This window comes from Anarrhichthys ocellatus, unplaced genomic scaffold (genome assembly GCF_004355925.1).
Source record: "Anarrhichthys ocellatus isolate YVR2014 unplaced genomic scaffold, GSC_Weel_1.0 scaffold47, whole genome shotgun sequence".
Classification (NCBI taxonomy): domain Eukaryota; kingdom Metazoa; phylum Chordata; class Actinopteri; order Perciformes; family Anarhichadidae; genus Anarrhichthys; species Anarrhichthys ocellatus.
In genome coordinates, this window is record NW_022280077.1 from 1235516 (window position 1) to 1263374 (window position 27859).

A 27859-nucleotide genomic window follows, 5' to 3' on the forward strand; every position below is an offset into this window, starting at 1 on the left:
ACACACACACACACACACACACACACACACACACACACACACACACAGCATTGTAAGAGAACCTCAGTATAAAGATTTAATGAAACTGTAGGGGATGTCGTCTGGTGGGCCTTAAATGTTTAAATGTTGCTATTTCTTACTACCATGGGAAGAGAGTTTCCTGTGGTAATCCCTATGGCAGTGGTCTTCTTCCTGCTCCTTTTGCCACAACAATTCCCCTGAGGCATAAATACAAACATGTCTGTATAGTGTAAGCTGTGCATAACCCAAGAGGTACTAATGTGCAGAGCTATGGGAGCTGTAAATGTGCCAAAAACTGAGAGCGACGCATGCGCAACACCAGCAACCGGGAAAAAACACACCTCACAAATAAAAACTGGCAGAGACATATTTTTGTTGTTGTAACATATTGCAAAGACAACTTAAGGGGTGTTGTGCCATGTGCTGTGAGCATTGTGCCACCTGTTCAAAGATGAGTAGTGCTCCTGGGGGTTTGGGGGAGCTCAATGCACAGAGAGCATTTTAGGTATAGGGCTCCGGTGCAGCCAATTTGGTAAAAGGCAGCATGAGGAAGGAGACATCTTGGACAAAACCTGGCTTGAAGCTTAATTTAACATGTGACATAGATTTCATCTGACAGCCCCCGCCCACTCACACGTGTGTCTCTCTCTCTCTCTCTCTCTCTCTCTCTCTCTCTCTCTCAAATTCAAATTCAATTTGCTTTATTGGCATGAACGTTTAGAAACGGTTTTGCCAAAGCATCAAAATATTAAACATACAATAGCATTAATACACAATAACATTAATAGACAATAATATTAAAATTTAAATTTAAATCTCTCTCTCGCTCTCTCTCTCTCTCTCACTTATTTTCACACTCTCTCTCTCTCTCTCTCCTCTGTCGCTATCTGACAGATACACACACATTAACAAAACGTGATGTTCAAACGTCCTTGAGCTGCAATCTAGGGCGAGTGTGCATAAATAAAAAAAGACCCATTAAGAAGGTCAAAGGAAACCGCAAAAAATGACTGTAGCTGGCGGTCAAGCTGCACCATTAGCCAGCCACCAGATCTGTATGCTACAGAGTGTTCGTGGCACTCTGTGTGCCTGCAGGCCCATCTAACCGTTGAAAAGTAAAACCAGGAACCAGCCAGTTGGCTGATTTGCAGGTGTGATGTTTCTTGATGCGTTCATACGGGTCGAAATAAACTCCCACGCTGTGTCCAGAGTTGTTCACTATTTACTGTGCTCTCAGTCTATAATGTGTTCCAGGGTCAGTACCAACAGGCGCTCACTGGAGAGAAATTAAGTACATTTACTTAAGTGCTTTACTGATAATGTTGAGGTAGTTAAACTTTACTGCTATTTAACGTTATTTTACTAATACTAACTATATATCAGAGGCAACTATTACTCTAACACATATATCTGACAGCTACCGTTACTTTGACTTCATATTGAAACACATTATCTACTTATAGAATATGATGCATTGTTATCGATTGAAGGCCCTGCATACCCATAAAGGTGTTTTCAGTTATTGTTGCTGAAAAGACCAGCTCAGGTGGGAGCTGTACAAAGTTACACTATACTAATAAGAATGATAAAGATGTAACTTGTCCTGCAACAAAGCAACAATAGACTGAGAGAGATTGCCCACACAGTCCTGACAAAAAGGCAAATAATAGAAAATACATTTGGACAACAGTACAAAACATTGTCTGCACAAACCATGCAGGATGAAATAAATGATCCGATTAGTGTCCCATTTTGGTTATGTTTCGTTTTATATTGTCAGATACACAGAAATGTCTAAGAGAGAGTACTGAGTAATAAATAAATCATGCTTTTTGTATTCAGTCATGATGGCTTATGAATACATCCCAAAAAACATTCTTCAAATTCAACTTGCATCGTCACTATGCTCAAAGTAACCAATGCCGCTCCCATTGAGGGTGCAGTTTTTACCACAGACTGTGGAAGAGCATTTGCATATTTCAGAGCTCGACTGATGTCCTTTCTGAGTGGTTGATCAGAAAGGTTTGAGCTACCAAACAGCCAGATCAATAAAAGGCTCTTAATGCAATCATTAGAGAGGGTTATGACCATGTACGAGAATAGATTTCTGTTACTGGTTCCTGACACTGTCTGTATTGTTGCAGTTACACATCATGCACAAGCCAGATGTAACAAAATTCAAATGTGTGGTCATTAACATGAACATGACTTAAACCTTTGAATCATGAGTCCATGCACAGACAATGCATCTTTTTTTAAACCGCATGGAAGCTGCAGGATATCCGTGCTTTTCAAAAAATTTAATTTATGAGCGGCAGAATAGGAAAACAACGAGAACAAAAGGAGGAAGGACAATAGTGCTACTGTTCATAGACAAATAATGGTTAATGGCTGGCATCGTGTAGCTGGAGGCCTGTGGACTGAGCTGGTATGAGCTGAGACAGTCAGTGCTTTGGTGCCATCTAGTGGTCAACAAAGAAACATTGATCACAACCAACTGCAGTGTTGTCTGGTCAAAGGGAAGCACTACATCTTTGTACATCCCAAAACTCTGCTTGATAGAAAGAAACAGACACAATTCAAAGGGAGTTAGATAAATAGGAGTGATGTCACTATCTTCGAGTAAAAGCTTCTTTCTCCAACACAGCTGTCTGTAACTGCCGCTATCAAAAGAAAACACCCACCATTTGTACATCTGTCAGTAAGAGCAGCATATATTCCATTAATAACATCCACTACACCAACGTACTACTTTTTATATAGCTTAACACTTAGCAATCGTATGCCCTTTAAGATGGAAACAGGAGAGCATAGTGAATAATTTCTGTTGATTTAACTATACACAAAAATAAAGAATGTATATTGAGTAAATGTAATATGAATAAGCAATAAACAAGACCAAGAGTCGGCAGCCATGCTCAAGGCTCTGGTGGGGTTTACTTAGGCACAACAGTTTTGAGCTAGCATCAAATGCTAACATTGGCCTGCTAACATGCGTGAGATATATACAGTATATGTTTTATGCATGTAGATATCTATATAGGCCTATGTATCATCTCATAATACTTACATGGCTCACAAAGCACACATCCTTCAATCAGAGGATCGGCGGTTCGATCCCCGGCTCCGCTAGTCCACGTTGATGTGTCCTTGAGCAAGACACTTAACCCTAAATTACTCCCACAGGCTGTTCCATCAGTGTATGAAGGGGTGTGAATGGGTCAATGACATGTAGTGTTAAAGCGCTATAGGAGTACAAGTTCATTTACCCTGTTTACTATTTTCGTTCAGCATGTTAGCATTCTAACATTTGCTAATTAGTACTAAACATAAACAGCTGATGCTGATGGGGATGTTTTTGGTTTTGTAGGCTTCTAGTCATAAACCAAAATATTGGAATTCACCAGATTAAAAATCTAGAACCAAGTTGCTAGTGTGGTTGCTAAAAATATGTTTTGATCAAGATTAAAGGACATGTAAAATACTGAGGAGGCTATGACACAAGCTAGGCCATGTATCCAAACAATGTATTTTTCATCTTGTGGATGGTTGTTGCTGTTTTTAATGACATTGATCAAATCCACATTAAACTTCCTACTCCCTCTGCCTGGCTTTGTACCACCAATAAGCCAATAAACTCTGTTCTGGGATATTTTTGTTTCATCTTTCTTTACTGAACAAGACATAGACTCATCAAAAGAGTATAACATATTTTAAAAGCTTCTAAAGCACCGTTCAGTGTGTGCAGACACCCGTTCATCTGTCGCTCAAACAATTATGAGATCAACACAACAAGTATACAACAAAAATGACAAAAGAGAAAAAACATGTCCTCATGTAAATCAACAACTCTGCATCTAAATATAAACGAAAGGCAATAAAAAGGATACAATCTATACAGTAGCTCAGTATTTGTCAAGTGTGGATGAATAACTGTTACTTGCATATAGGTGGCGTAAGAGAGCTAAAACATATACTGAAGTGTTGAACTTGGCTCTGAAAGTCTGAGATAAGTTGAAAAAATACTCTAAAAAAAGATTTAAAAGGATTCTTAACATGTAATAGCATTAGAAAGAGCTGAGTAAACCCCATATTTACAGGACTCTAAGTTTGTAGTAGATATAAAAGTAGGAACCGTAGGAAACTATAAACCCATAAATGCCAGTGTTTAGGAAGCATCAATGTTTTAACAAAATTCAGTTTAACTCTTTGTTTTAGCTTAATATCTGAAGATCTGTCCGTCCCGGAAAGCAGTGAGCCGCCGTCCAAATGGTTCTGGGTGGTTTGAAGTCAAAGTGAGAGAGTGTTTCACCCTCAGATCATGAAGGAGTGAGTTTGTTTGTAGTGCTTGATCTGCAGAGAGTAGAAAGAAATACATTGAATCATTTCCTTTAATTAGCTAGGGACCAGCGTTATCATCAATTTAACAGAATTCAATGGCAACCCAGTGAACAAAACAAGCCCCGGCACGATAATGATTCCTCTGATCACTCACATTGCGGATGGGAGGAGGAGGAGGAGGAGGGTTGTAGGACTTGGTGCTGAAAGACAAAGGGAAGCGGTTCAGTCTGAGCTCATTACCAGCCAATAACACACAGCTGCAGGCAAAACAAGAATCAGGCTGACAAGTGAAACCCTCACCTTTTTATTTTCTTGTCTTCTATTCAGAGAAACAACAAAGAAGAAAAGGTAACATTAATGATCACTATCATACTTGCCCAAAGAAGTTGTACATGTGTCTCTTAATCTGTTGCCAGTGGTGGATAGTAATTAGATCATTTACGCAAGTATGCATTAAGACTCTTGTTTCTGTCCACCTGACTAATGTCCAATACTCACTCTCTTGTAGCTCTTCGGAGGGACATGTCTGTCTTGTTAGCAGCTCAAATGCTCCATTACTCACCAGCTAATGTATTTGTTTAATGTCTGCTGTTTGGTGCTGAGCAGGTATTTGTACAGTGAATGTATCAGAGCTTTTTCACTGAGAACAACGCTGACACGAGCAGTTAGACCACAACAGTAAAGTTCTCGTCAAACCAAAACGAGGAGAAACTAGAACACTCGCTGAAGCTGGAAACTGCACTGACGATTGAAACTTATCTGTGAGTTTGACCATTGTTTGTTATAAAAATACTGGTCAGTGCATTTTATACACTTTTTTTTTTTTTTTAAATACTCTAACTTAAGTAAGATTTTAAATGTTAGACCTTAATTTGCATTGTTTTATATTTACATTTTGGTATTTATACTTTTTTCTACTTTTGCTTAAGTAAATGATCTGAATACTTCCACAGTCTGCAGATTAGCACAGAGGTTCACAAACTGTTTTCCTTGAAGCGAACCTATACTTTTATCCCTTGAGGGGGCCCCGGGCCCCAGGTTGGGAACTACTGGCACACATTTAGTTGCAACCTCACTCATTCTTTGACTTTCACTTAATAGTTTTACATTTAATATTTTTGACAAAAACCTTAGCAAAAAAACAGCATGCTGTGTTGCTGAGGACATGTCTGTAATCCTCAAAGACAATCAACATCAAACTGACTACAAAATATTTTCGCTGGCGTAAAATGACCGAGCAGTTTTCCTTGTTTGACAAGATGCATCTTCAGACCTTGACTCAAACAAAGACGGAAGACAAAAAAATTGAAATCATAACTTCATAAGGGAATAAAAAGGGAATATTTAATGCAACTGCGCGACAGAGAGTTTTAGATTCCTGGATATGCTGTCCATTATTTTTATTAAATGACCTGCCAGGTTTTTACCTCTATTTTGTGCTTTATAAATGCAAAAACGCCTCAAATGTAAAAGCAATGATTGCAAGACAGGCACAAACCGCTACCTCACACGCACATCCAAACATCTATACCGTCTATGAAACGGCCACATACGCAGCATCACACTACTCACTCCTGCAGCAGCCTCGGCGTCGGCAGACGCACACACTGATGCAGCAGAAAAGGACGAGCGTCACAAAACCTGCAGCAGCTGCTATCAAAATCGTCATATTCAAAGGATCTAGAAGGAGTGGAGAGAGAGAATTTCATCAGTCTGTGTTGAGTGGAGCGAAACATGGAAACTTCAAAGAGGAGTTCTACCAAAACCATTTACATTCAATAACTTTCAGTTGTTGGGCCACACAGCTCTTGGGCGCCCCAACGCTGTTGGAGGATTCACAGCGGTACATCCCTGCGTCTGTCTTGGACACACTCTTGAACTTCTGCTCCAAACAAACACAAGATGGGAGAGCAAGAGCATAATATAACATAACTTTGTTTGTATATGGGTGCATTTTAAGTGTCTGTATAATTTAGTGTGTACTCACCAGTGTGCCCTTGTCTGTGTCGACGCTGTATAGAGAATCTTCCGTGGCCGTCAGAGCCTTGTTGTCTTTGTACCAGCAGTAGGTGGCAGGAGGCACGCTGAGTTTGTCCTTACAGAGAAGCTCCAGGCCTGAGCCCACAAACACAGAGCTCGGCACCTCGCAGGACGGGATGTGAGGAGGCACTAAGGAGGCAGGGAGGTAAAGCACCTTGAGTTACAGAAAAAAGATATACAAAATATAGGATTTTTCATTTCTGTCCACCTTAAAACACTTAAAATATTACTTTTGTTGCTGCATTTTGTTGTTTGGTTGATGTAGAGGGTTGATGAATTTGCTGCATCAAAGCTACAATTGCAGCAATAATCAATCTACCAAAATTTAACTGGATTGAAATGACTCCCTCTGCCAGGACTGAGATGGTGGAACCTGGTACTGCCACTTTATTGTCACTACTGTTTTCCCATTCAAATGAAACAGTGGTTGAATATGTAGTGGAATTTCTGAAATTTGTCACATTTTAAATTAATTGTCAACTTAAAGTAGGCGTGAGCAATAAATCCTCCATAACTGAATAGATCATTTTAGGTTGTATAATCAATATATTTCATGATATTGCTCTTTGAAAAGCTATAACCAAATGGGGATTCGGCTAATCTGGCGAATTCTCTTCCCTCATTCATAAGCATGACACTGAAATGCAGAAAACAAAAAAACAATTACCAGTTTTGAAAGGGTACCGTGGTGGTATGCAAGCTAGCAGAGCTATACGTTCATAATGAGGATTTCAGACAGCAAAAATGTTGTTTACATTTCCAAGGAATGCCGTTGACGTCTGCTTCAGTCATTTAACCCTCATTTGTCTCACAGAAGTACACATACATTCCCCCTAATACCTGCATAAAACGCATGCCTGTTTCCCGTCCTACCGAGCACATTGAGGGTTACAGTGGCTTCCCCGAGGTTGACGTGGTCCTCGCTGGCAGTCACCTCACAGCGGTATTCCCCCGAGTCTTTCTGAGTAACAGAGTGTATCGTCAGCGTCGCTCCTTCCATCTTTGCCCGTTCTGCATAAGACCCTATAGTGGAAGGTGATGGATGATGGACAAAGCTTAACTAATGGCAAAAAAAAAAAAAGATAAATCAAAAGGTAATAATGAAAGGATGATGGGGGGAAAGCAGCAAAATATCAGCCATTTCAGCTCAGAGCAGTGAAAGGAATTCGTGCAGAAGAGGTCTTTCACTAACCCGTAAATTTGTGATTAAAGTACACAAAAGTCACTTCCTTTCCTTTCTTCTTCCACTCAATTCGAGGGTTCGGATCTTTCTCTGTCCTGAACTCACAGGCGAGCACAGCATCTGAGGACAGAAAGCACAGCAGGGAAATTACTTTATGAATACAGTAGAGATACTTTTGCTTGAATTTCTTGTAATTTGTTGCCTTTTTGTCACAACTGTGTGCTCATGAATACTGGTCAGCATGAAGTACTGGATGTGTTCAGGTTTAAATGGCAGCTCAAATGTACGTTGAAGGCTGTTTTTTTCCCGCTTTTTGTCGCATGAAATGAGATATCTTCTGTTTCCCCTTTATCTTAGCTAATTTTCCAAATTATTCTGAAACATATGATGTATCTGGTATTCTCACTAAAGAAGATAAGAGTAATTTAAGTTGCATTATATAAATCTGTTTTCCATTGGTTTGTCTGTTAATTTGACTGATTTGTTTTGGAATGACAGAAAAGCAGATATCAGAGATAATATCTCACCCCTCATCTTTGCTGTCAAATTGTTCCTAAATGTGTCCATTAACATCATTTATATTCACACCAATACTCCACTTCTACTCCCACTCATCTGATATTACAGTTCAGATACCTATAACATAAAGTGAACTTTTCTCTCATTGTTGTTTTTTATTCCTATCATTTGGAATTGGGCGGCAAAATCCATTGGAAAATATGGTGAATTTGGTAAAACGGGGTCTTGTATTCCTATTTTAAAACATTAAAGATAAGACAAATGTTTAATCACATTATACAATGTTGTTCACTAGAGTTATGGTCATTTTGAAGGATAAATAATACTGCACAGTCTCACCTGTGTGCTCGTGGACCTCCACTTTGGGTCTACTGCTGCTTACTGTCACTGACACGAAGACAGGACCTGCAGAGGAGAGAGGACCAACCAGTTGTTGTAAATAGTTATTGTTTTTATCATCTTTCTTCTGCTCACATAATTGACAAACAATTACATCTCGCTGTGTTTGTCAAGCTAAACATATCTGTAGATCCAGAAAGTGTTGGAGCTTTTTTGGACTGTAGTGCAATCAGACCTGAGACGTAAACAGGATAAAAAGCCCATGAGAATGAGTATCAGCCTACACACACCAGTCATGGAATCGTATACAAAAAGTAATATAACCCACAATGCATATCTGCTCTCTCTTTGTGTGGGTGCACACATGAACTCCCAGACACAGTAGTGTTTAGCTACATCCTGGTGGTACCAGGAGCGGTGGTGTGTAGGAATGCAGGTGACGGATGACTCTCTGACAAGCTGCTCTATCCCGACCTGATAACCTCTTTTAGTGAGCTGTCCCTCCAGCACACACACACACACACACACACACACACACAGAGCCTACATAACATTCCCCCACAAACATGCTGAAAAAGCCCAAAATCTTTAGAGTTCAGCAGCTGTAGTCAGCTTGAATTCCTTGATGATGGATTTCTATGGCAAGTTTTCACAGCAGCAAAAACTAAAACCCAGCTTTACCAAAATATAGTTAAATATGAATATATTTCAATTGATGTGAACGTTTTTTATGTATAGCAAACTTAAATCCAGCTGTTGCTCACTGTGAAGGACAAAACAACTTGTAACCAGACGACAAGGGAGAAAATGACTACGATAAATTATCATTTTTATTTGCAAAATATTAAAGCATACGTCTGGTTTCGCATTATGAAGTGAACATTTGGGGGTGGTGTGTGTGTGTGTGTGTGTGTGTGTGTGCCACACACATGGAAAGCATGCTTTTCTTTCACAGACAAAGAAGCTCTTTGTGACAGTAACCTTACCCTTCTCAGCTGGCACAATAACACACACACCCAGATATCTGCGCAACACACTTGTGAGGCTCTTCACGGATTGAACCTTTAACCCTGACCCTCAGCCTGACCTAAACCTGCTTTAACCATTGAACTGAATTTTTGCCATGAACTAATGTTAAGCTACAGTATATCTAGTTCATGTTAAAGACATGAAGTCCATATTGACATTGAAGTTTTAAAAGGAATTAATCTGAAATGTCAACTGTTTACATGTTTTATAATGATTTTAAATTCAGCATTACCAATCATAATACCATGCCATTGGCATTGACACTAAAAGGAAGAAAAATAAAATACAATTCTTCACCAGCCTTGTCCTAACTGAGGATGTCTGAATCTTTTAATCTCTGTGAGGAAATTTGGTCCTCATGAGTAAACACAAGAAAGATCAAAACACGCGTCAAAGCTGCAACTTAAAGCGTGTTGTTTGGAAAGCAGCCTCTGCCCCGTAGAAATCCCACAGCAACTTCAAATGCATTTGTCCAGATAGCGAGTGGTCGTTTTCATCTCAGTGCAATCAGCAACAGGGTCAGTCGGCGGCTATCTTCAAACTGAAACGTTGGGATCTCAGACTCCTCCGCGGGGCCACGAGATGTGTTTCATCACCCTGTGGATCTCGAGATTGATGTAAACAGGGAGCCCAACAGCAACCACTCCCTGCACAATGTCACCCTCTGATGCAGTCCCTGAACACATCACAGCTCCTCCACTGAACATGCACATACTACATCTCACGAATTAAGGATCAATAAAACATAAACCAAAACAACAAAGCAATCAGTCTGCTTCATGTTGAAATCATTAGGAGTTGTCACAATATAAATCTAGCTAATCTGTTGCACACGGCCAAACATGCATCGCCTGAAGAAAACATTTCTTATCAAAACATTTTTCTTCAATTAAATAGTACATTTTTTTTTTTTAAATCACATAATAATCCCACAATTCTGATGGACTACACAAAATATTTAGGAAGAAATGGAGGCCAGAAATGGAAGAGGGTTATTCCTTTTTCTTTGTGATGATTTTGATGATTTCTTTTAATTTTCCTTTGCAGATTTTTTAAAAAGTCAAACAAAACAATGATACCATTTTCATATTACGGTGAATTTGAAAAGTTATGGTACACCATCATATTTGAGCTTTGCCTCTAATAAATGGTGAACTGAGTTGTATAGAGATATTGGGGTGATATAGTATAGCAGTCCAAAATACATTTTTAACAGTTTCTTCTATGCACATCTTTATAAATGTTGACCATTTTGAGATGATAATCTGAGCATCCTATTAAAAACACACCGCAGACTAGCAGAAGCTCCTAAAACGTGCCTGCTATCATAAATTGGCTAAAACGTAATCTGTTGAACAACCTAATTAATGCACTTCTTCCACTGAAAACTTCTAGCAATATATATATTAGCATATTGCAGCCTATTGTTATGTGATTAATAAGGTGTTATTGTTGAATAAATTGTTTATTAAACCAGAAATAAACTCACTATTCATTAAAGTGACGAGAAGAGGCAGCGCCAGGATCTTCATGGTGTTCATGTCTAGTCACGGTGAGTTACAGACCCGTCGTGAGGTCCGTATGTGTCTGTTCAGTCTGGAGATGAGTTTTACTCCAAACTCTTGGCAGCTTCTTCAAGTTTCATCTGCAGCACGCGCGCATTCTCGCGGATCCAGGACAACTGACGGGGAGCGCGCACAGAAAGGGAGCGCTGCTGCTGCTGTCCTGAGACGTTCAGGGACACCACTGGTCTCTTAGGAGGCGGAGCCAGCGGGGGAATATGAGCTGCTTTTATTTTGGCAAGGGTCTGTTAACTTCAGAGAAAATCAGAGAATCCATTGAAAAATATTTGCTCTGTTTTTTTTCTGAATAAATAAGATCCCTCAAACCTGAAAGCTGGAGTTTTCTGTACGATGTGAGGGAGCAATTGCCTGATTGTCTCTTGAGTCACCACATGTCTTGAATGCACAAACTAGCAACAATATATTGCGTAAAGACACGAGTCCCCCTGATGTCCCAAACCAAGATAAATCTGGATTAAACTAAACTGGCAGGACATTATTTGCTTCCATGGAATTGAGCTTTAAAAAAATGATCTTGGGATCTTGAGGTATCTGTTAACTCAGAAAAACAGAGCAGATTTTTTTTTCTATGAAAACTTTTCTCACAATTACCAAGATAATAATCTCGTTAATTCAGAAAAAAAACAGGGGAAATATTTTGTTCTCAAGTGAAAGCTTTACGCCTAAATAGATCTTTGAACTGCCCTGTTAGTGACATAATTTCTTTAAAACAAGTAATTGTCCATCTGAACTTATTAACTTAACTTAGTATCACATGGTTAGAGTTGTGGGTGTAATAGGAGGTGCAGAGATGGAACAGCTGCTGGCTGAGCTACTGTGCCCTTGGCTATTAGGTTTCTCTCCACCAGCAGCCACACAACAGCTCATTGTCGCTCATTCTCGTTAATGTGCACACATGCTTACATTTGTGGCCATATGCACACACAAAGACTCACACACAAAGAGGCCATCCATGCAGACACGTGTGCATACGCATACGAGAGGAATACAAAGTCACAAAATCTCTGCTGCAACACCTGTTCACAATCAGCAATCCCAGCTGCTCTGCTGTGAGCAGGATCCACTGCTGTCATGTTACACATGTCATCGATAACAACCCAGCTCAGCACCCGCTGCTCACTTTACACAAACATGGTTTACATAAACAAATCTCTCCCAGATAGTGAATCTTATATGAACAAAGGTGTGGCTGTAAATGTATTGTGATCGTTGGTAACAACCAGTGAGAGGAGCCATTTAAACAGCTGTCCTCCTCACACTCTACTGCACAAAGTTCAACCAAACACTGTGTACCTGGATTGATTCAAGGTCCCATTTGTATTTATCATTATCACATATATGTTTCTAATCAAAGTCTGCCAAACCAAGATGTTTTAATGTATAAGTAGTTTTGTTGTCTAACCAAAATTGTGTTTAGTTTCAGCTACAGTTTTGTTGCCAATCCACAATCCTCTGCGCACGAATGTGCAAGAGGGTCAACATTCAAGGTGGCGTGTTATAATGAAGTATTATATCCCAATTGAATGCATACTTCCTGCAACAGCATGTACTTTGTAAGGGCAGCTGCAGTGCTAACAGTTAAAAGATAAAGAAGGAGATTAGGAACGCAGCTAGAGAAACACACAGGAAGCAGAAAACACAAGAAACACAATGATTAGAAACTTTATGATAAACTATATTTATGTGGCAACTTTCGTACTTTACAACAAAGTGACGACACGACAGAATGAGATGAAGGGTGACAGTTAGTTAAAATTAACGCAGAATGAATACGTTTTCAATTATCATTTTAAAATGTTCACGGAAACACAAGGAACCACTGGAGGCACGGCCATGGCCGAGGCAAATCCAGAGCATCTAATTTAAAGGTGGGAGCAACACCAAAACTTGAAGATGATGGTGAGGAAATATTAATTCTGATTTAGTGAACCCCTGAGAGAAATACATACACACTAAACCCATTAATAATCATGCTCATGCTCACAGTGTTCATGTTTTCTTCAGTTCTTTCTGAGCCGGTGACTTTCCTGCTGAACACAGTCCGGCCCTTTCCAGAGTATATTTACAGCAGCATTTTGTGAGAGACAGAAAATACAAAATTGTTTTGGGAGTTCATTGACAGACATGAAATGTATTACTAATAATACCACTGAATCACAGTTAGTTATTGAACAGGTCATAGTCCAGATCTAGTAGACGGTTATTGTGAGAATTACGTGTCAACTATTATACTTTGTGGCTGGTTTGTCAGCTAAATTGTCAAAATAGTTTGTTTTTTTAGTCATATCTTTGGTTGTTTTTACATGAGGTAACAGTTTAACTTTTGGCTCGAACCAACCTTCTTATTTAGCCATTTTCAGTTGAAGAATCAATAAATGACTTTCTACTTTTATGATGGACTGCATGCCAAGAGGAAACAAAAGAGAAAAAATAAGATCTTTTGATAAGATAAGGTAACGGGAAGGCCCTGGTTTATGGCTTACTGACAGAAGGTGGAATAAAAGAGGGCAGGACTAATAGCGTACATAAAGATTAACCAAACACAGATAAATAGCAGTCGCAAAGAGAAGAGCACATGAACAGCTGGTAATAACTTACGAGTACAAGGCACATTTGTAAATCAAAGTCTTCAATCATCAATACAGATTTGGCCAAACAGGTCAAGATGAAGACGCTGGCATTATTCTCACTGAGCCTAGCAGGTAAGAGATTTCATTTCAACATTGTTCTACAAGTGTGTTCTCCAAAAGACTGATTTTATTGAAATTTACATTTTGCAATTTTGCGTTTGGGTTCTGTTAACATTTCTCAGTCACTAAAGCCTTTACGTTTACTCTCAGTAAAGTTTCAGTCACTTAATTTCTGTGAAGACTGAAGTTAAAATGTATCTGCCTGTGATTTTTTGTCACGTCGTTAAAGCGAGTCTAATCATCTACGCCCTGTTTATCTCATCATATCTTGTACAAATCATTCTTGTGATTGGTTATTGGTTATTGTTCAGGATTTACAATGTAAACGCTTTATACGGCACATTCACCCATTCACACTTTAACTGCTTTTGGGAGAAATAAAACTATATATAAAAGTAAATACCATGAAAATATGAGGCAATGGTATTTTGGTTTGAATAAAAAGTAATTGGTGCTCCAGTAATTGGTGCTGTGCTCCACATGAACTGCATAACAGCATGTCTCTAGTCCTGCTTTATGTGATGATGAGTACATGGATGTAGAGCTTTGAAGTAACTCTTGATATTTCTTGCTGGAAAGTCCATCAAATTACTACAAAAATATGCAAAACGACCAAAGATAGACGCAAAATCAATACAAGAAGATTATAAAAACTATAAAACTTCAAAATGACTACATGGAAACGCAACACGCCTAAACATGACTCGGCAGTTTGTCTCTTACAGTCTGAGGGGTCCATTGTCTTATAATTCCTCCATTGGGGCAGGTAAGGGAATCTGCCTTATTTCACCGGCAATTTAACTTTTATTTTGTCCTTGCAGTGACTCTGGGAATGCCGTTTGCTCCTGGTGTGGAACAAACCCCAGTGTTGACTGAACGAGAACAGAGCCCTCTGCTGGGAGACTGGGTTCCTGTGCAGGGTCATGTGGTGGTGGAAGATCCTGCGCCTCAGGTCAGGCCAAGATTGGAGGAGCTGAAGAAAGAATTGGCTCCGGTGCCAGTGGACATGAAGCAGAGCATAGTGGAACCAGAGATCAAGGTAAAGCCACAAGTTAGAGAGGAGCAAGAGGGGGAAGTAAAGACAGAGATTAAGAAGGAACCAGATGTTAAAGCAGAGCCAGATGTTAAGGAGGATCTAGAGGTTGATGTGGAGCAAGAAGTAAATCTGAATCCAGAAGTTACGGCTGAAGTAACTATGCCTGATGTGGAGCCAGAGGTTGAGTTGAAGCCAGAGCTCAACGATGACTCAGAATTAAAGGTGAAATCAGAAGTTAAGGTAGAGCCAGATGTTCAAGAACAGTTTCAGGTGCAAACGAACCTCAAGGCAGAGATTGAAACGGGCCGGGAGATCGAAGAGAGGCACATTGACATGGAGGGAAAATATGAAATGGTGGGTGAGCCAATCATGGAGCTGGAGCCACTGGAGGACGACAACGCAGAGCTGTCAGACGTGGAAAAGTCTTTGAGGGCGGCATTTCAGAATCATAGTCCTGTCAATCAACCTCTGCCAGAGGAGGAGGAGGGGCTTATGAGTGAGAGGGACAATGTTTTAGATGAAGAACCAATCATGGAGCTGGAGCCACTAGATGACGACAACACAGAGCTGTCAGACGTGGAAAACTCTTTGAGGGCGGCATTTCAGAATCATAATCCTGTCAATCAACCTCTGCCAGAGGAGGAGGAGGGGCTTATGAGTGAGATGGACAATGTTTCAGATGAAGAACCAATCATGGAGCTGGAGCCTGAAGACGAAGAATCTTTTTATCATCAGCAGGTCATGCCAGAGGCTGCTATCATGGAAGAAGGGCCCGCATTGGACATTATGGGGCAGCAGATCTCATCTTTAAGGGAATATTTCCCAAATGAAGAGGCTAGGATGGGCATGGACTATGGCACACATCAAGACTTTTTGACGGACTATGTGATGATGGAGGAGCCAGGGAGTGAGTTTGTCGGGGAGGAGAAGCAGTCTTCAATGGGGCTCCCAGAAATGGAAGACGGTCCTGATGGAGGAGTTCAGATTGGTGTGGCCCCTAAAAGAGAAAAACGGGCTTTAATGAGGCAGGGAGTTAAAAACCATGAAGAAACAAGATCATCACCAAATCAAGACAAGCAAGGTAAAGCATATGCATAAACACAGCATGGACAAGAGGGACAATCACAGTGAACAAAAAATCTTAGGTGCACGAGAGTTTTGGTTGTGATAGATTTGGAAAATGTGAACCTATCCTCTAAATTGAAATGAGATAGAGAATACTGTAATTTTACATTTGGCCACAGGGCGGAGCCATTGTCCTGGTGTGACACTCGAGGGAAGGTGTTACCAGTTCTTCAGAGGGCCGAAAACGGCTGCAGATGCAGAGGTATATACATTGTGTTCTCCACTGTCTCATAGATTCACCATTACATCCTTATAAATTTAGACTTCTTAAGCTACACACAGCCGTGCATAATACTCTGTCGTCTCTGTTTCATTGCAGTTCTTCTGCCAGGAACATGTGGCTGGGGGACACCTGGCCTCCATCACAGGCCAACACATCCACAGAGAGGTGATGAACATGATGCTGCGGGAAAACGGAGCACTTACTCGCAGCTGGATTGGAGGATTACGATATTTAAAGGTGTGCGTGCTCAGTCAGGGAGTAACGGGTATTAAATCTGTTAATGATAATTTAGCCGACACTAATCACATCATGAGAGTGGTTTGTTTCATTGCTGTATTTGTATGTGGAAAATTAATTAAATTAACAACTCCATCTGATGTCCCATCAATTAACCCCCTGTTATCTGTCAGACCGGTCGCTTTATCTGGTTGGATGGATCCCACTGGAGCTACGCTGATTGGCTGTCAGGGGAGCCCAATAACACAGCAGATATTGAGGAATGTGTGGAAGTGCTGGCACATGGTAAGAGTCGGACAGTTGTGGCTGAACAACAACAAAAATACTTTTATATGTTACACCAAAGATGGATATCAACCAATGTGTCTCTGACTTTCTGATCTGCTGATCGTTTCAGGAAATGGAAAGTTCAATGACTTCACATGCTGGGAACCTCAGGCTTTCATCTGCTCCTACCCTCATTAGTGAATGGACCGCTTCTTTGTCTCATGCGATGCAGAGTTTGTTACTCCTTTCTTTTAAAATCACATTTTGGAAAGCAAATGGACTGACTAAAAGGCAATGCCTTAAACATGACACATTTTATTGAATGCAACTGGAAGATCAGGACTTGTCATGTTTCACATTATATTCAAATATGATTTTATTTGTTTTTGATGAAGATTTTATCTTGTAAATAAAAAAAAACATGCTATTTCTTCATGAGAATACATCATTCAAAGGTGTACTTAGTATACAAGTGTGTTCAAGTGTGTCTATTAGTCTATTAAGTACCAAAAAGTGTATTTCAATATTTAGATAAAGCTAAAATAATTACATATATTGTATATTTCACTAATATAAATGTTGTTAAGAAATCAAAGGTCCACAAAACAATTTTCACAACATATCAATTGCCTCTCAAATAGTTGTTGCTGTATTGATGCTTTGAATATTGTACAGAGTTTGTGTGTCACAAATACCAAATTTTAGGTTTAAGTTATGAACGTTTTCCAGGAAACAGTGATCCAACCATCAGTCTGTTGGGTTTATCTAAACCCCCAGTCCATCCAGGACCCATCAACGGTAATTCGTTCTGGTGCCAAAAATCTATCATGGCGATGAAAGCTGTTCACAATGAGATTTCAGATTTCATGTTTACTGTCTGCAACATTGCTGTGTGGATATCTATGTTTATGTTCTTCTGTCAGAGTGGCATCTAGACTCATTGAATTCCAATCCTCACCTTGCCCTTTTAAATTACAGGAGCTTAGCGCCCATTAATGATGGATATAACTGATGTATTCACACACTCACGCTGCACATGCAGCTACTGTAAAGCCTGCAGGGACTCACATGTTGCAGTGTGTGACTCTGACTCATTTTCCACCGGCCACACCTTTTCTTGCCCTTTGGACGTGGAGGTGAGGATTACCACCTCTAAAGTAATGACTGGCAGCTCCTCATCTTTCTGTTTTAAGTGCTGACTGCCCCGCATATATACATACACCCACCACCACACAAACACATTCACTTATATGAAAAATGTTACAATCCTACACAACATTATTCGTCCCATGTGAGCGTTGCAGATTCTCCATTGTTCCCCTACCTGGAAAAATGACCTTTGCTGGATTTAAGAGATCACAGTTGAATGTGCATACCCTGGCTTCGCTTAACATTGAAAACATTACATCATCATATTTTTAGATTCTGTATGTAATCCGATCTCGTTAGTCATCATCAGGTGGGTATATTTACTACATTCAAAAAGATGAATAAGACAAAAATAAAACAGGAGCCATTTTGGCAAAAGAAGAACATTATGTGCATAACATCATTCCGCAACAATGATTGATGAATCATTGTTGATTCCTGGCGTCGAGATCCTGGTGCTCTGGAAATCCCCAAATACCTTGACTGCTTGTTGTATTGTTGCTGTTTAGAAGCGAGTGACTCAGTGTCGCTGCTTGCCGTCTGTCAGTTCAAGTCATTTTCTAGCTTCACAACCAGCTGTCTGCTGACTTGTTTGTGTTGACGCTGTGAATCCTCCCCACTGAGCGCCACAGACAAGCTTACCAACACTGGGCACGCTGAATACTCCTGCATCTGTGCTCAGGCAAGAACGTTGTGGTACAGACTGGACCGGAGTCTGTGTTCACATCACAGACTTTTAGTACTAACATGTTGGTTTTGCTTCATGTCAGTGTACAAACAACACACAAAACAGTGTTTTGAGATGCTCCCACGTAATTCCTCGACTCTGTGTAGTCAGATATTAGAAAAAAAATAGCTTTAGCTTATATCAAAGGTGGGATATACTTAAAAGGCCATGCCATTGTGTTCGAGTGAAAGTTTTAACCACAAATCAAGTAGACGTTATAATATTTCTAACCATATTTTGAATGCATTGTATGAATTTTAAGGTATTTTCTATACATGTTTGCCCCTGTACAGCTTTCCATTAATTCCTGGATGGTTTAAAAAGACTCATAAAACGTTCGTGATTTGTGAAATCATCAGGTCTGCATTCATTTTTCGTCAATATAGTGAGGCAAGGCACTTGATTGATTTAAAAATTCCAATCTGTGTTACCTTATGACAATAGTGTATCTTGACGCAGACTTGATGTTCACTAGATTACACAGCTGTATATATGCATACGCAAACCAATGGTTGTTTGAATTTGATGATATTGTGTGTTAAAGCTTATTAATGTTTGCTAAAGGGCACATTTTAGACCATTTTCTACAAGTCATGTCGACTTTAAGTGACAGCTCAGTCTGCAAAGACTGTGTTTTAGAGGTTCAACATTGCTCGTGGAACAAGTTACAGTCAAATTGTTTTATTCGCAGCCTAACAACTCATGAAGTTATTTGTGAAAGTCATGTAAAATAGCCTAATAAGCAGTTATATTTTAGTTGTCTGCATCCCTTCTGGTGAATAAATCCGTGGTTGGCATGTTGTTTTTGTCACACTGAGGGACTGTACAAAAATATATTAGGGGGAGGAAATGGTTGGGTGCCTCACCCTCTAGAACACATGGTGGGTATGGTACACAAACAATTGACAAGCATGGTTAGATTTATAGATCAGTGCAATATGGGGACAAATGGTGTGTTCTCACCCACTTTATCACAATTGCAGTATACTAACTCGATTTGTGTCTTTGTTTATTCTGTCTCGGGGTTTTGCAGGTTTGCAACGTCTCTGGTTCAGATCTCGCTGGGGACTTTTGTTGCATCTCGCGCACTAATCTCTCCAGCATCGCTGTTTAATAAAGGCCTAAAATGCCCAAAAGTAATCTTGAAAAAAATATTGATGTTTATGTTGTGCGGAGGATGCTGCAGTCAAGAGGAGGGTTAAAAGAAAAGATTAATAACCCAACTCAAAATGAATTACCACCCCAATAATGTTTATATAGGCCCGAAAACAGTTCTCCAGATCACAGCCTTTTCTTTTATGGCTAATTGTCTAATGGGACCTAGAGGGAGAAAGGAGAAGCCCACAGGTTATTAAGAGATGGCACAGGGGGATGTGTCAGTTCCAGGCCAGGCCTTTGTAAACAGTTTGCTCACTCTCCTGCTGATTGTTTTAGAAATTAACCCTATTTTATGTGAAGCCTGGCAGGTGGCACACATCGATAACAAACCTCATACACATCTGCCTCCCAGGATAAACATAAATATGCAAATAAGTTGGCGCCGTGCAGTGTGAATACATGTTCTCAAATATTTGCATGTCCCTACAGTCCTATATGAAACTCCTGCTTAAAACCAGATGTCTGCTTCATTAAGGATGAGAGGCAGTAACAATCAGAGCTGTTCTGCAGATGTTGTCAAAAATCTTCAGAGGATACAAAATGCTGGATCTGATTTTAAAGCCACAAAAGTGTTCAGTGATATAGGGAATATGCACACTGGCCACAAGAGTTGATGTTCAAGTTCTGGGAGGGGTCAGGTTTGCTCATCTCTCTGTCAGAGATTATAAATCTGTTTCTCTGCTTCTGTCTGCCCAAATATCCTAGCCTCGCTCAGGCGTATGTCACCAACGATGCTGCTTCTATAAACACAAGAACACAGCGGACACAAGTTCACAAACAGAGAGGAAAGAGGAATAACAGACGATTGCTTCATACAGGTATGTTTCAGCAACATATTCTTTTTTTTACTTTCGGTGAATGAGAAGAAGAAGAAGAAGAAAATCAGTAAATCACTTTTACATACTTCTGACAATAATGTTTCTTTTTGAATTACATCAAACTGTGCCCTTTATGTTTGCATGGAGATCCAGCTGAATGGGATGTGCATCGACCCGATGCTTCCCATGTGGAGCTTAAACCTGGGGGTTTAACCAGCTGTGTTTCTGGGCTCCAGACCGGAGTCTAATGACAGCCAAATAGACTAATGCACTATATCTAGTTTATTTTGAGCTTAAATAAATCACATTTAATTCTGCACACTAAAGATAAAACACAACCCCAAGCAAGAGACACAATGCAAATGTTTCTTCATTTAATAATGAAAAACTACACTGTGATGGTATTTGTGTCACAAAAACGTTTGATTAAGCAGGAAAGATTGTGGCATTTTTTCAATTCTATGTATCTTAAATTAACTTTCTTTTATTTGTATTTTCTCTGTGTTTATTGTTATGCACCAATACACCGAAGAAAATACCTTGTATGTGAAAACCTACTGAAACAATAAACCAGATTCTGACTGATTCTTGATTCAGTGGTCATGGAGAGACCGTCCACAGACAGCCAGCATGTCCGACAGCAGCAGCATCATGGAAAGAAAAAGGAGGTGGATGACAAACAGGATGGGGAACGACGGGTGGAGCAGGGGCCCACAGATGGGGGTAATTTTGGATTAAACACTGACGAGAATGTGTATCTCTGTATTCGGCACTGCCATCACGAGTCTGGTGTCTGTGTTGCAGAGAAACAGATGGAAACAGATTGATTTGTTACACTGATAAATCCCATAAATCTGCAGCATTGTCACCTTCGTGTAACACTCTCGTCTGCAGCAGACCACAAAGTGATGGCAGGAGAGGCTGTGGACAGGAGGAACATCTGGGAGCTGAGTGTCTACTACGCGCTGGGGATGGAGACTTTTTATATCGCTGGTCATAACATCAGCATCCGCGAGTCTATGGATACTTATGGTGCTCTGATCTGGCCCGGGGTACGTCCTGTGTGCGTCTGCTCGTTCTCTGAACTCCTCTGTTGCTGCAAATGTGATAATGAGAATTTATTCTGTAGGCAATAGCTTTGAGCCAGTTCTTGGAGAATAACCAGCAACAGATGAACCTGATGGACAAAGCGGTGCTGGAGATTGGAGCTGGGACTGGCTTGCTCTCAACAGTGGCCAGTCTGCTTGGTAAGTCTATGAGAATAGAGTCCCAATATGTAAAACAGTAACATCCAACAGTAAATCTCGACACTGAAGTAATAACATAACTCATAACAGGCCTTTTTCCGACTTTAATACAACAAAAACAGTTTTTATTTTTTTAATTATTTATCAAATTAGTGATAATAATGACACTTTTGTCGAACTTGTAGTTTTTAATTTCTTACCTAAGAACAGTGGTGGTACTCTTTGATCGTATACTGCTAGAGGGAGCGCCATGAAGGGATTTATTGCATTAATATGCCCTGAATATCTGCTCATACATTACATTTTTACATTTTGGCTTTTTAGTGGAACTGTTGGTGGAACTCGAGGAAACATCAGCGGGTCACTTAAACACTGTGATTCATTGTCTGAGGAACATGAATATCCACCCACAACACATTTTTTGCGTTGCAAACATGCCAGCAGGCTGCAGCTGTAAAGAGATCTTGACAAACAGAGTGATTATCAGACTGAGGGATATTTTGGTCCCTCTATCAATCATGCACTGGAAACATAAGTATCATTTTATTCCATATTAAATACAACACCCATTCACACAAAGGGAATCATTGCCTTTCTGTGGTTGCCTCTGGTTTCTCCTCATTCCTTTGTCTCTATCAATAGACAATAAGATTCAAGACTTATAATATCTGTTTTACATCCCACACATCAAGCATGGAGATAGTAATTTATAAGCTGTCCTTAAAGCAACTTTAAGGATCACCAAGTTATTACAATTCATCCCAAGGGGGACATAAATGTATAAACCATTTCATTGCAATCCATCCAATAGTTTCACTCAATACCACAAATGTCAACCTCGTGGTGCTAGAGGAAGAGCCAGCTGGGTTTTTTCTATCTGTACTTCAGCTGCTATTGTTTTTTGATACTCTTTTCCAGGTGCTTGGGTGACAGCTACTGACCTGCCAGACATCTTGTCCAATCTGACCTTTAACCTTCTGCGGAACACCAAGGGCCGGTCCCGCTACACACCTCAGGTGGCTGCCCTTACCTGGGGTCAGGACCTGGGGCGAGACTTCCCCTACCCATCCTACCACTACGACTACGTGCTCGCAGCCGACGTGGTCTATCCCCACGGCTGCCTCGAAGAACTGCTGGAAACCATGCGGCACTTTTGCCGACCAGGAAGTCGAACAACGCTGCTGTGGGCCAACAAGATCCGGTTCCAGTCAGACTTGGGGTTCACAGAGTGCTTTAAGAGCAGTTTCAACAGCACGCTGGTACTTGAGCTCCCACTGCAGGAGGTGAGGATATACAAGGCCACAGCGAAGGAGTGATGGAGGAGCGTCAGGAGGTGGAGATTCCTGAGATGTTGAAGGTTTTGTGTTCAAATTTTGAGGAAAAAAGCAAATTACATTTTACTCTTACTGATTTAAATTAACGTTGCACAGCAACATTGATCTACTGAAGAATAAATATTTGAAAGCAATACAGAATGCCTCGGGGGCTAATTGCGTTATATTGCATTTTATTTTGAATTGTCATCTGGTGTCAGAATTTTGTGTTTTCCTTTACATAAATAAAGACATTTCCATCATAAATTGGTGCATGAAAAATCCCCAGAATGCAGGAAATGAAGAGTTTGGTGCTCACCATTTTCTGGGGGTGGACCCCCAGACCCCCAATGAATATGTGTCCCACCTGATGTTGAAACAAAAAACCCACATCCAAGCAGAAGGCAGAAATGACGCTCAAATCTCCATTTCAATAAGCTCTTTTATTTTGCCAGCACTTTCTTATACAGTTGATTTCTGAATTTATTCAACTTTTGCTCAACAATGTGTTTTTAAAATAAAAATGATGCTCTTGGTTTTTTCGTCGTCAATTATGGAACATCTGGTGCTGTAGCTTTTTGGTATTTCAACAGCAGAAGTTCCTTTAGCTGTTTATAATAAAAACTAGGGACCGTAAAGAAATAAGCTCTTTTCATTAAATGGCATTCACTCTATAGGAGCAGATATGCAAGAGGGAATTCAACATTTCACATGTTTAACATGGGCCTAACATCACTCAGCACCAAATACACTTTAGATATAATTTTTAATACAGATTTTTCAAAATGCATTTAAAATCTAAAAGCATTAAAATCATTTAACACCTGCACACACAAAGAGAAGAGAATGAGCAGATAGTCAAAGAAAGAGAAGATGAAGATGGATTGTGGGGGGGGGCAGAGGTCAATGAATTATTTTTTTTCTACTTTCTGCTAAATCTATGTTTAAGTCCACTCAAGGTTGAAAATCCACCTCCATTCTGTTCTTGTTGTCGTCCTGCGCTTACCAATAAAGTTTAAAGTCTCAAATGGTTTTAACTCTGCAATCAGAAAGTTCAGAAGAGACTTTTGTCCAGAGTATTTGAGTCTTCATGCTGCACAAGTCTGTATGCTTGATGTATTTTCAAGGTGTTTCAAAGACTCTACGATACGCAGCAGGTTGATGACTTTGGCTGCTCTAGTATCGACTCTCGGCGGAGGTCGTTCGGGACGCTGCCACGAGGACCCCAAACGTTGAGCTCTCCATAAATGCCCGTTTCGATCATCTCCTCTTGCCAGGGGATCGGGATGTTGCCTGAGGAAAACTCATCAAAAATGGTCTTGTCAGAGTCGTCCAAGCCCACTCCCTTCACCGAGGAGAAAACCCCGACGTCATCCAGACTTTTAGCGTACACCACTTTAGGGTCGGGGACGAAAGGAGGAGGCAGAATACCTGGAGAGGCGAGAAATGGAAAATCAAACTGTCGAAGGATTGAATCCATTCTTAGGGTACACACCTAAAATAGAAATAAGCTTTTTAGTTTGTGTTCACTCATGCAAATGTTTATGTAAGTTATAGAGGTTATACACAACCCTGAAGAAGACACAAAAGTACAGAAAATATATAGATACCTGCATTCAGTTTCCTCCAGTTGATGTCACTGAAAAATGGGTGTGCTCTGATCTCATCACAGCATCCATTCTTAAAACCCATCCTCTGATCAACCTCTTTAGCCAGCAGCCCGTCACAGAGCAACTTTGCATGCTCACTAAAATTGTCCGGATAGGTCACCGTCAGGGTGAGCATACGCTCCTTCATCTCGTCACGTTCAACCTAAACATGAGACGAATACTCTTAATTATATATAAGATTGATCCTCTTATTTATTTCACAAAGTTAGCCATTCTGTGCACAGGGTGAAGCTCAAGGTTTAACGAAATGTGACTGACCTTCTCCCCCCTGTTTCTGAATGGGTTCTTAGCAGCGATGAACTCAAACAGCGTCACTCCCAGAGTGAAGTAGTCGACTGAAGTGTCATACTTCTCTCCTTTCAGCATCTCTGGAGCCATGTACCCTGCAAGAGATAAAGTCAAAAAAAAATGTTTCGTACGTTCACAGAGAAAGTACGCCTCTCAATAGGACATTGTTGATACGGCTGAGACCCACCTGGTGTCCCAGCATATCCTTTCGTCACTGTTTTGCCTTCTTTTAGCTCCACAGCAAGACCCAGGTCAGATATACGCACATTCCCTGGTTGGACAACATGAATATATCTTAATTAGCTAGTATTTACACACCAACAAGGCGTTTGTTTTCCCCGAGTGTCTAAATTGAAATGCATTACCATCGTTATCTAGAAGCACATTTTCTGGTTTGAGATCTCTGTAGATTATTCTTTTCTGGTGGAGGTGCTCCAAGCCTTGGATGATCTGAGCGATGTAAAAACAGGCTCTTGGCTCCTCAAACCCCGGGTTGTTCTCATCCACCAGGTAGATATGGTACCTTCAGGGAACAGGTGAGATGTAGCTCCATCATAAAGACATATCTGCATACAATTGCACTATTACAGCTTATATATGTTGTTTTTTCATACTAGAATGCTGTTGTTCTCCTAATGCTCTCATTTTGCAAACTAACAGTCCACACACATTAAAATCAGATTTTAAAGATGTAAAAGGGATTCATTCAAAAGAAGACAACTTGACGTGACTTTAAGTGGCTGGTGCTTTTGAAGGGACAACTCAGGGTTGTTTTTGTTATTTCTCGCACCATGTCTCTTGGGAATAACAGCTAAAATTTGCATAAAGCCTGCAGTTCAGTGTATCTAATACAGCTGGTCCTGAGCAGGTACCTTTATTTCATGAATGTTAGTGAGATACTGTAACTGACACACATGCAGCTGCACCCATGTGCCAGTAGTTAGGAACCATCACTTTGAGACATGAGTGTGAAATTACTTGAGATCTCCTCCATTCATGATGGTCATGACCAGACAAAGTTCTTCCTTTGTCTGGAAGGCGTACGCCAATGACACAATGAAGCGGCTGTGAACCTTCTCCAAAATCCTCTTCTCCACCATCGCCCCCTACAGGAGGGCATTAGAAAAGGCCATTTTTGAAAAACAATGGTACATTGACATTTAAAAAAAAGAAAATGTAAAACTACAGACTTTTCTTCTATCGAGTTGACGACGAACATGCCATTTGAAAAAGGTTTAAAAAAAATGACCTCAGACAAGTCAAGGGCAAGATGTAACTGTGCCAAGAAGTTCCATTCAGCAGAGCTTTCCACTAAAGCTCCCAGTAATCACTCTATCCCCATCTCAGTGTTTAATACTGCAGGATAAAGCCAAACGAGACAGAGGCAGGGACAAAGATGATTAGCAGCATCCCATTCCGCTCAGCGCACTGTCTCTGAAACACCACGCCAGCAAAATGCCTTTATTATTCAAATCACTGCGCACATCGCAATTAAAAGAGATTTGTGTTTACCTGAAATCTATGTACGAGGAAATGCGACGATACTATTCTCATTTTGTGGCATGTATTTATTACTATTTGACAGATATTGAGATGATATTAATAATAGTAAAGGACCCAACATGCCACAAACTGAAAAAGATTGCATTTCAAACTATAAAGTGCCCAAAACCTGCAGCATGTGCATAATTTGGACCTTTACCAGTCCTCCGTGTTAAACATGTTTGGGAAAAGTTGATCAGTATAAATGCACGCCCTGTTTTAAAACTATGCATTAGCCTTTTATTTAAATTAAAGGCTAACACAAAAGACCAACAGTATAGTGAATAAAGGAGCATATTAGCAAGAGTTACAATTCTTCTCTCACCTCATAGCCTTTCCTCTTCTTCAGCCTCTTCTTGTTGAGTTTCTTACAGGCATACAATTTTCCTGTGGCTTTCATCTGACAGGCAGAGACCTCCCCAAACCCACCTTTCCCCAGCACGCGGAAGTCCAGGAAACAGTCTGCATCCACGGGCTGCATCTCGAGCCACTTCCACTGCAGATACCGCTTCATATACAAGCTCTCCAGGAAGAAAGAGTAGGGGGCCTCACGCAGAAAGTCCAACGTTGAGGCCAATGCTGCAGCAAACAAATCATCGCTTGCAGCCTCCTGGCTTTCCTTCACCTTAGCTATGATGTCCTCAGCCAGGAACGGGCAGTAGTGTTTGGCAGAGGGGTCCATGTAACGCTCGACAATCTTTGAGGCCTTCTTTGCCCTGTCTGAGTCCTCCGCCAGGTCATATCCCTCGATGTCTTTCCACAAACGGCAAGCCCCGTGATACTCTGTATTTGAATCCAAGAATTCCTTAAAGAGGCGTTTGCCGATAGGCTGTTGCACGCAGACTGCGTCAAAGGCCACATCCAGGGTGTCCCTCAGGTCCTCACACAGAGTGATGTGGGGCAGTTTGAGGCGAGAATGGTACTTCTTATCCCGAGCTGCTGCTGTACTGGTGCCATCAATGCTTCCACGAGCATTGATGTAAGCAGAATTAGCTACCACTGTGGTCAGTCCTCCGATATCCATGTCGCGGGCAGGTGACTGTTAGGCAACGCAAAAAGGAGACATTGCAAAGGGAAAAGGGGATAAATACTGCTTACTAATGTGCAGGGGTGAGGTGGTAAAAGGATGAAGCGAAAATGAGAAAACGTACACAGATCACAGAGTAGTGGGAGAGGCAGCATGGGAGAGAAACGGGAACTTGAGACTGGTGTCTCAACTAGATCCCAGCACACTTTGAGCACTGCATCACCCTCATTTACACACACACACACACACACACACACACACACACACACACACACACACACACACAC

The 27859-nt window shown here is 40.6% G+C and overlaps 4 protein-coding genes across 4 annotated transcripts in view; 2 read left to right on the forward strand and 2 right to left on the reverse strand.

Annotated features, from left to right (window-relative positions):
* LOC116395458 (junctional adhesion molecule B-like) overlaps positions 1-11118 on the reverse strand; it is a 26271-nt gene extending 15153 nt beyond the window's left edge. The window contains exons 1-9 of the mRNA XM_031869373.1: positions 10962-11118; positions 8444-8509; positions 7595-7705; positions 7276-7425; positions 6350-6531; positions 6136-6244; positions 5935-6042; positions 4663-4681; positions 4517-4562 (exon numbers count right to left, since the gene is read on the reverse strand). Of these exons, the coding sequence (XP_031725233.1) occupies positions 4517-4562; positions 4663-4681; positions 5935-6042; positions 6136-6244; positions 6350-6531; positions 7276-7425; positions 7595-7705; positions 8444-8509; positions 10962-11013 (843 nt within the window). The 5' untranslated portion in view covers positions 11014-11118. The remainder of the gene's footprint in view (positions 1-4516; positions 4563-4662; positions 4682-5934; positions 6043-6135; positions 6245-6349; positions 6532-7275; positions 7426-7594; positions 7706-8443; positions 8510-10961) is intronic.
* Positions 11119-13621: 2503 nt separating this feature from the next.
* On the forward strand, positions 13622-17058 carry LOC116395530 (titin-like). The gene is made up of 6 exons (XM_031869511.1): positions 13622-13757; positions 14567-15862; positions 16026-16108; positions 16226-16366; positions 16540-16651; positions 16764-17058. Exons 1-6 carry the CDS (start codon positions 13721-13723, stop codon positions 16829-16831), a joined length of 1737 nt encoding a protein of 578 aa, XP_031725371.1. The 5' UTR covers positions 13622-13720; the 3' UTR covers positions 16832-17058.
* Positions 17059-21087: 4029 nt separating this feature from the next.
* LOC116395560 (protein-lysine methyltransferase METTL21E-like) lies at positions 21088-23466 on the forward strand. Its single transcript, XM_031869549.1, has 4 exons — positions 21088-21208; positions 21380-21537; positions 21615-21732; positions 22651-23466. The coding sequence occupies exons 1-4, from the start codon at positions 21088-21090 to the stop codon at positions 23046-23048; spliced, it is 795 nt and encodes a 264-aa protein (XP_031725409.1). The 3' UTR covers positions 23049-23466.
* Positions 23467-23898: 432 nt separating this feature from the next.
* LOC116395535 (rhodopsin kinase GRK1-like) lies at positions 23899-27815 on the reverse strand. Its single transcript, XM_031869516.1, has 7 exons — positions 26871-27815; positions 25982-26109; positions 25369-25526; positions 25191-25274; positions 24974-25098; positions 24656-24857; positions 23899-24476 (listed from the first exon to the last, which is right to left on the reverse strand). The coding sequence occupies exons 1-7, from the start codon at positions 27567-27569 to the stop codon at positions 24187-24189; spliced, it is 1686 nt and encodes a 561-aa protein (XP_031725376.1). The 5' UTR covers positions 27570-27815; the 3' UTR covers positions 23899-24186.
* Positions 27816-27859: the final 44 nt, after the last annotated feature.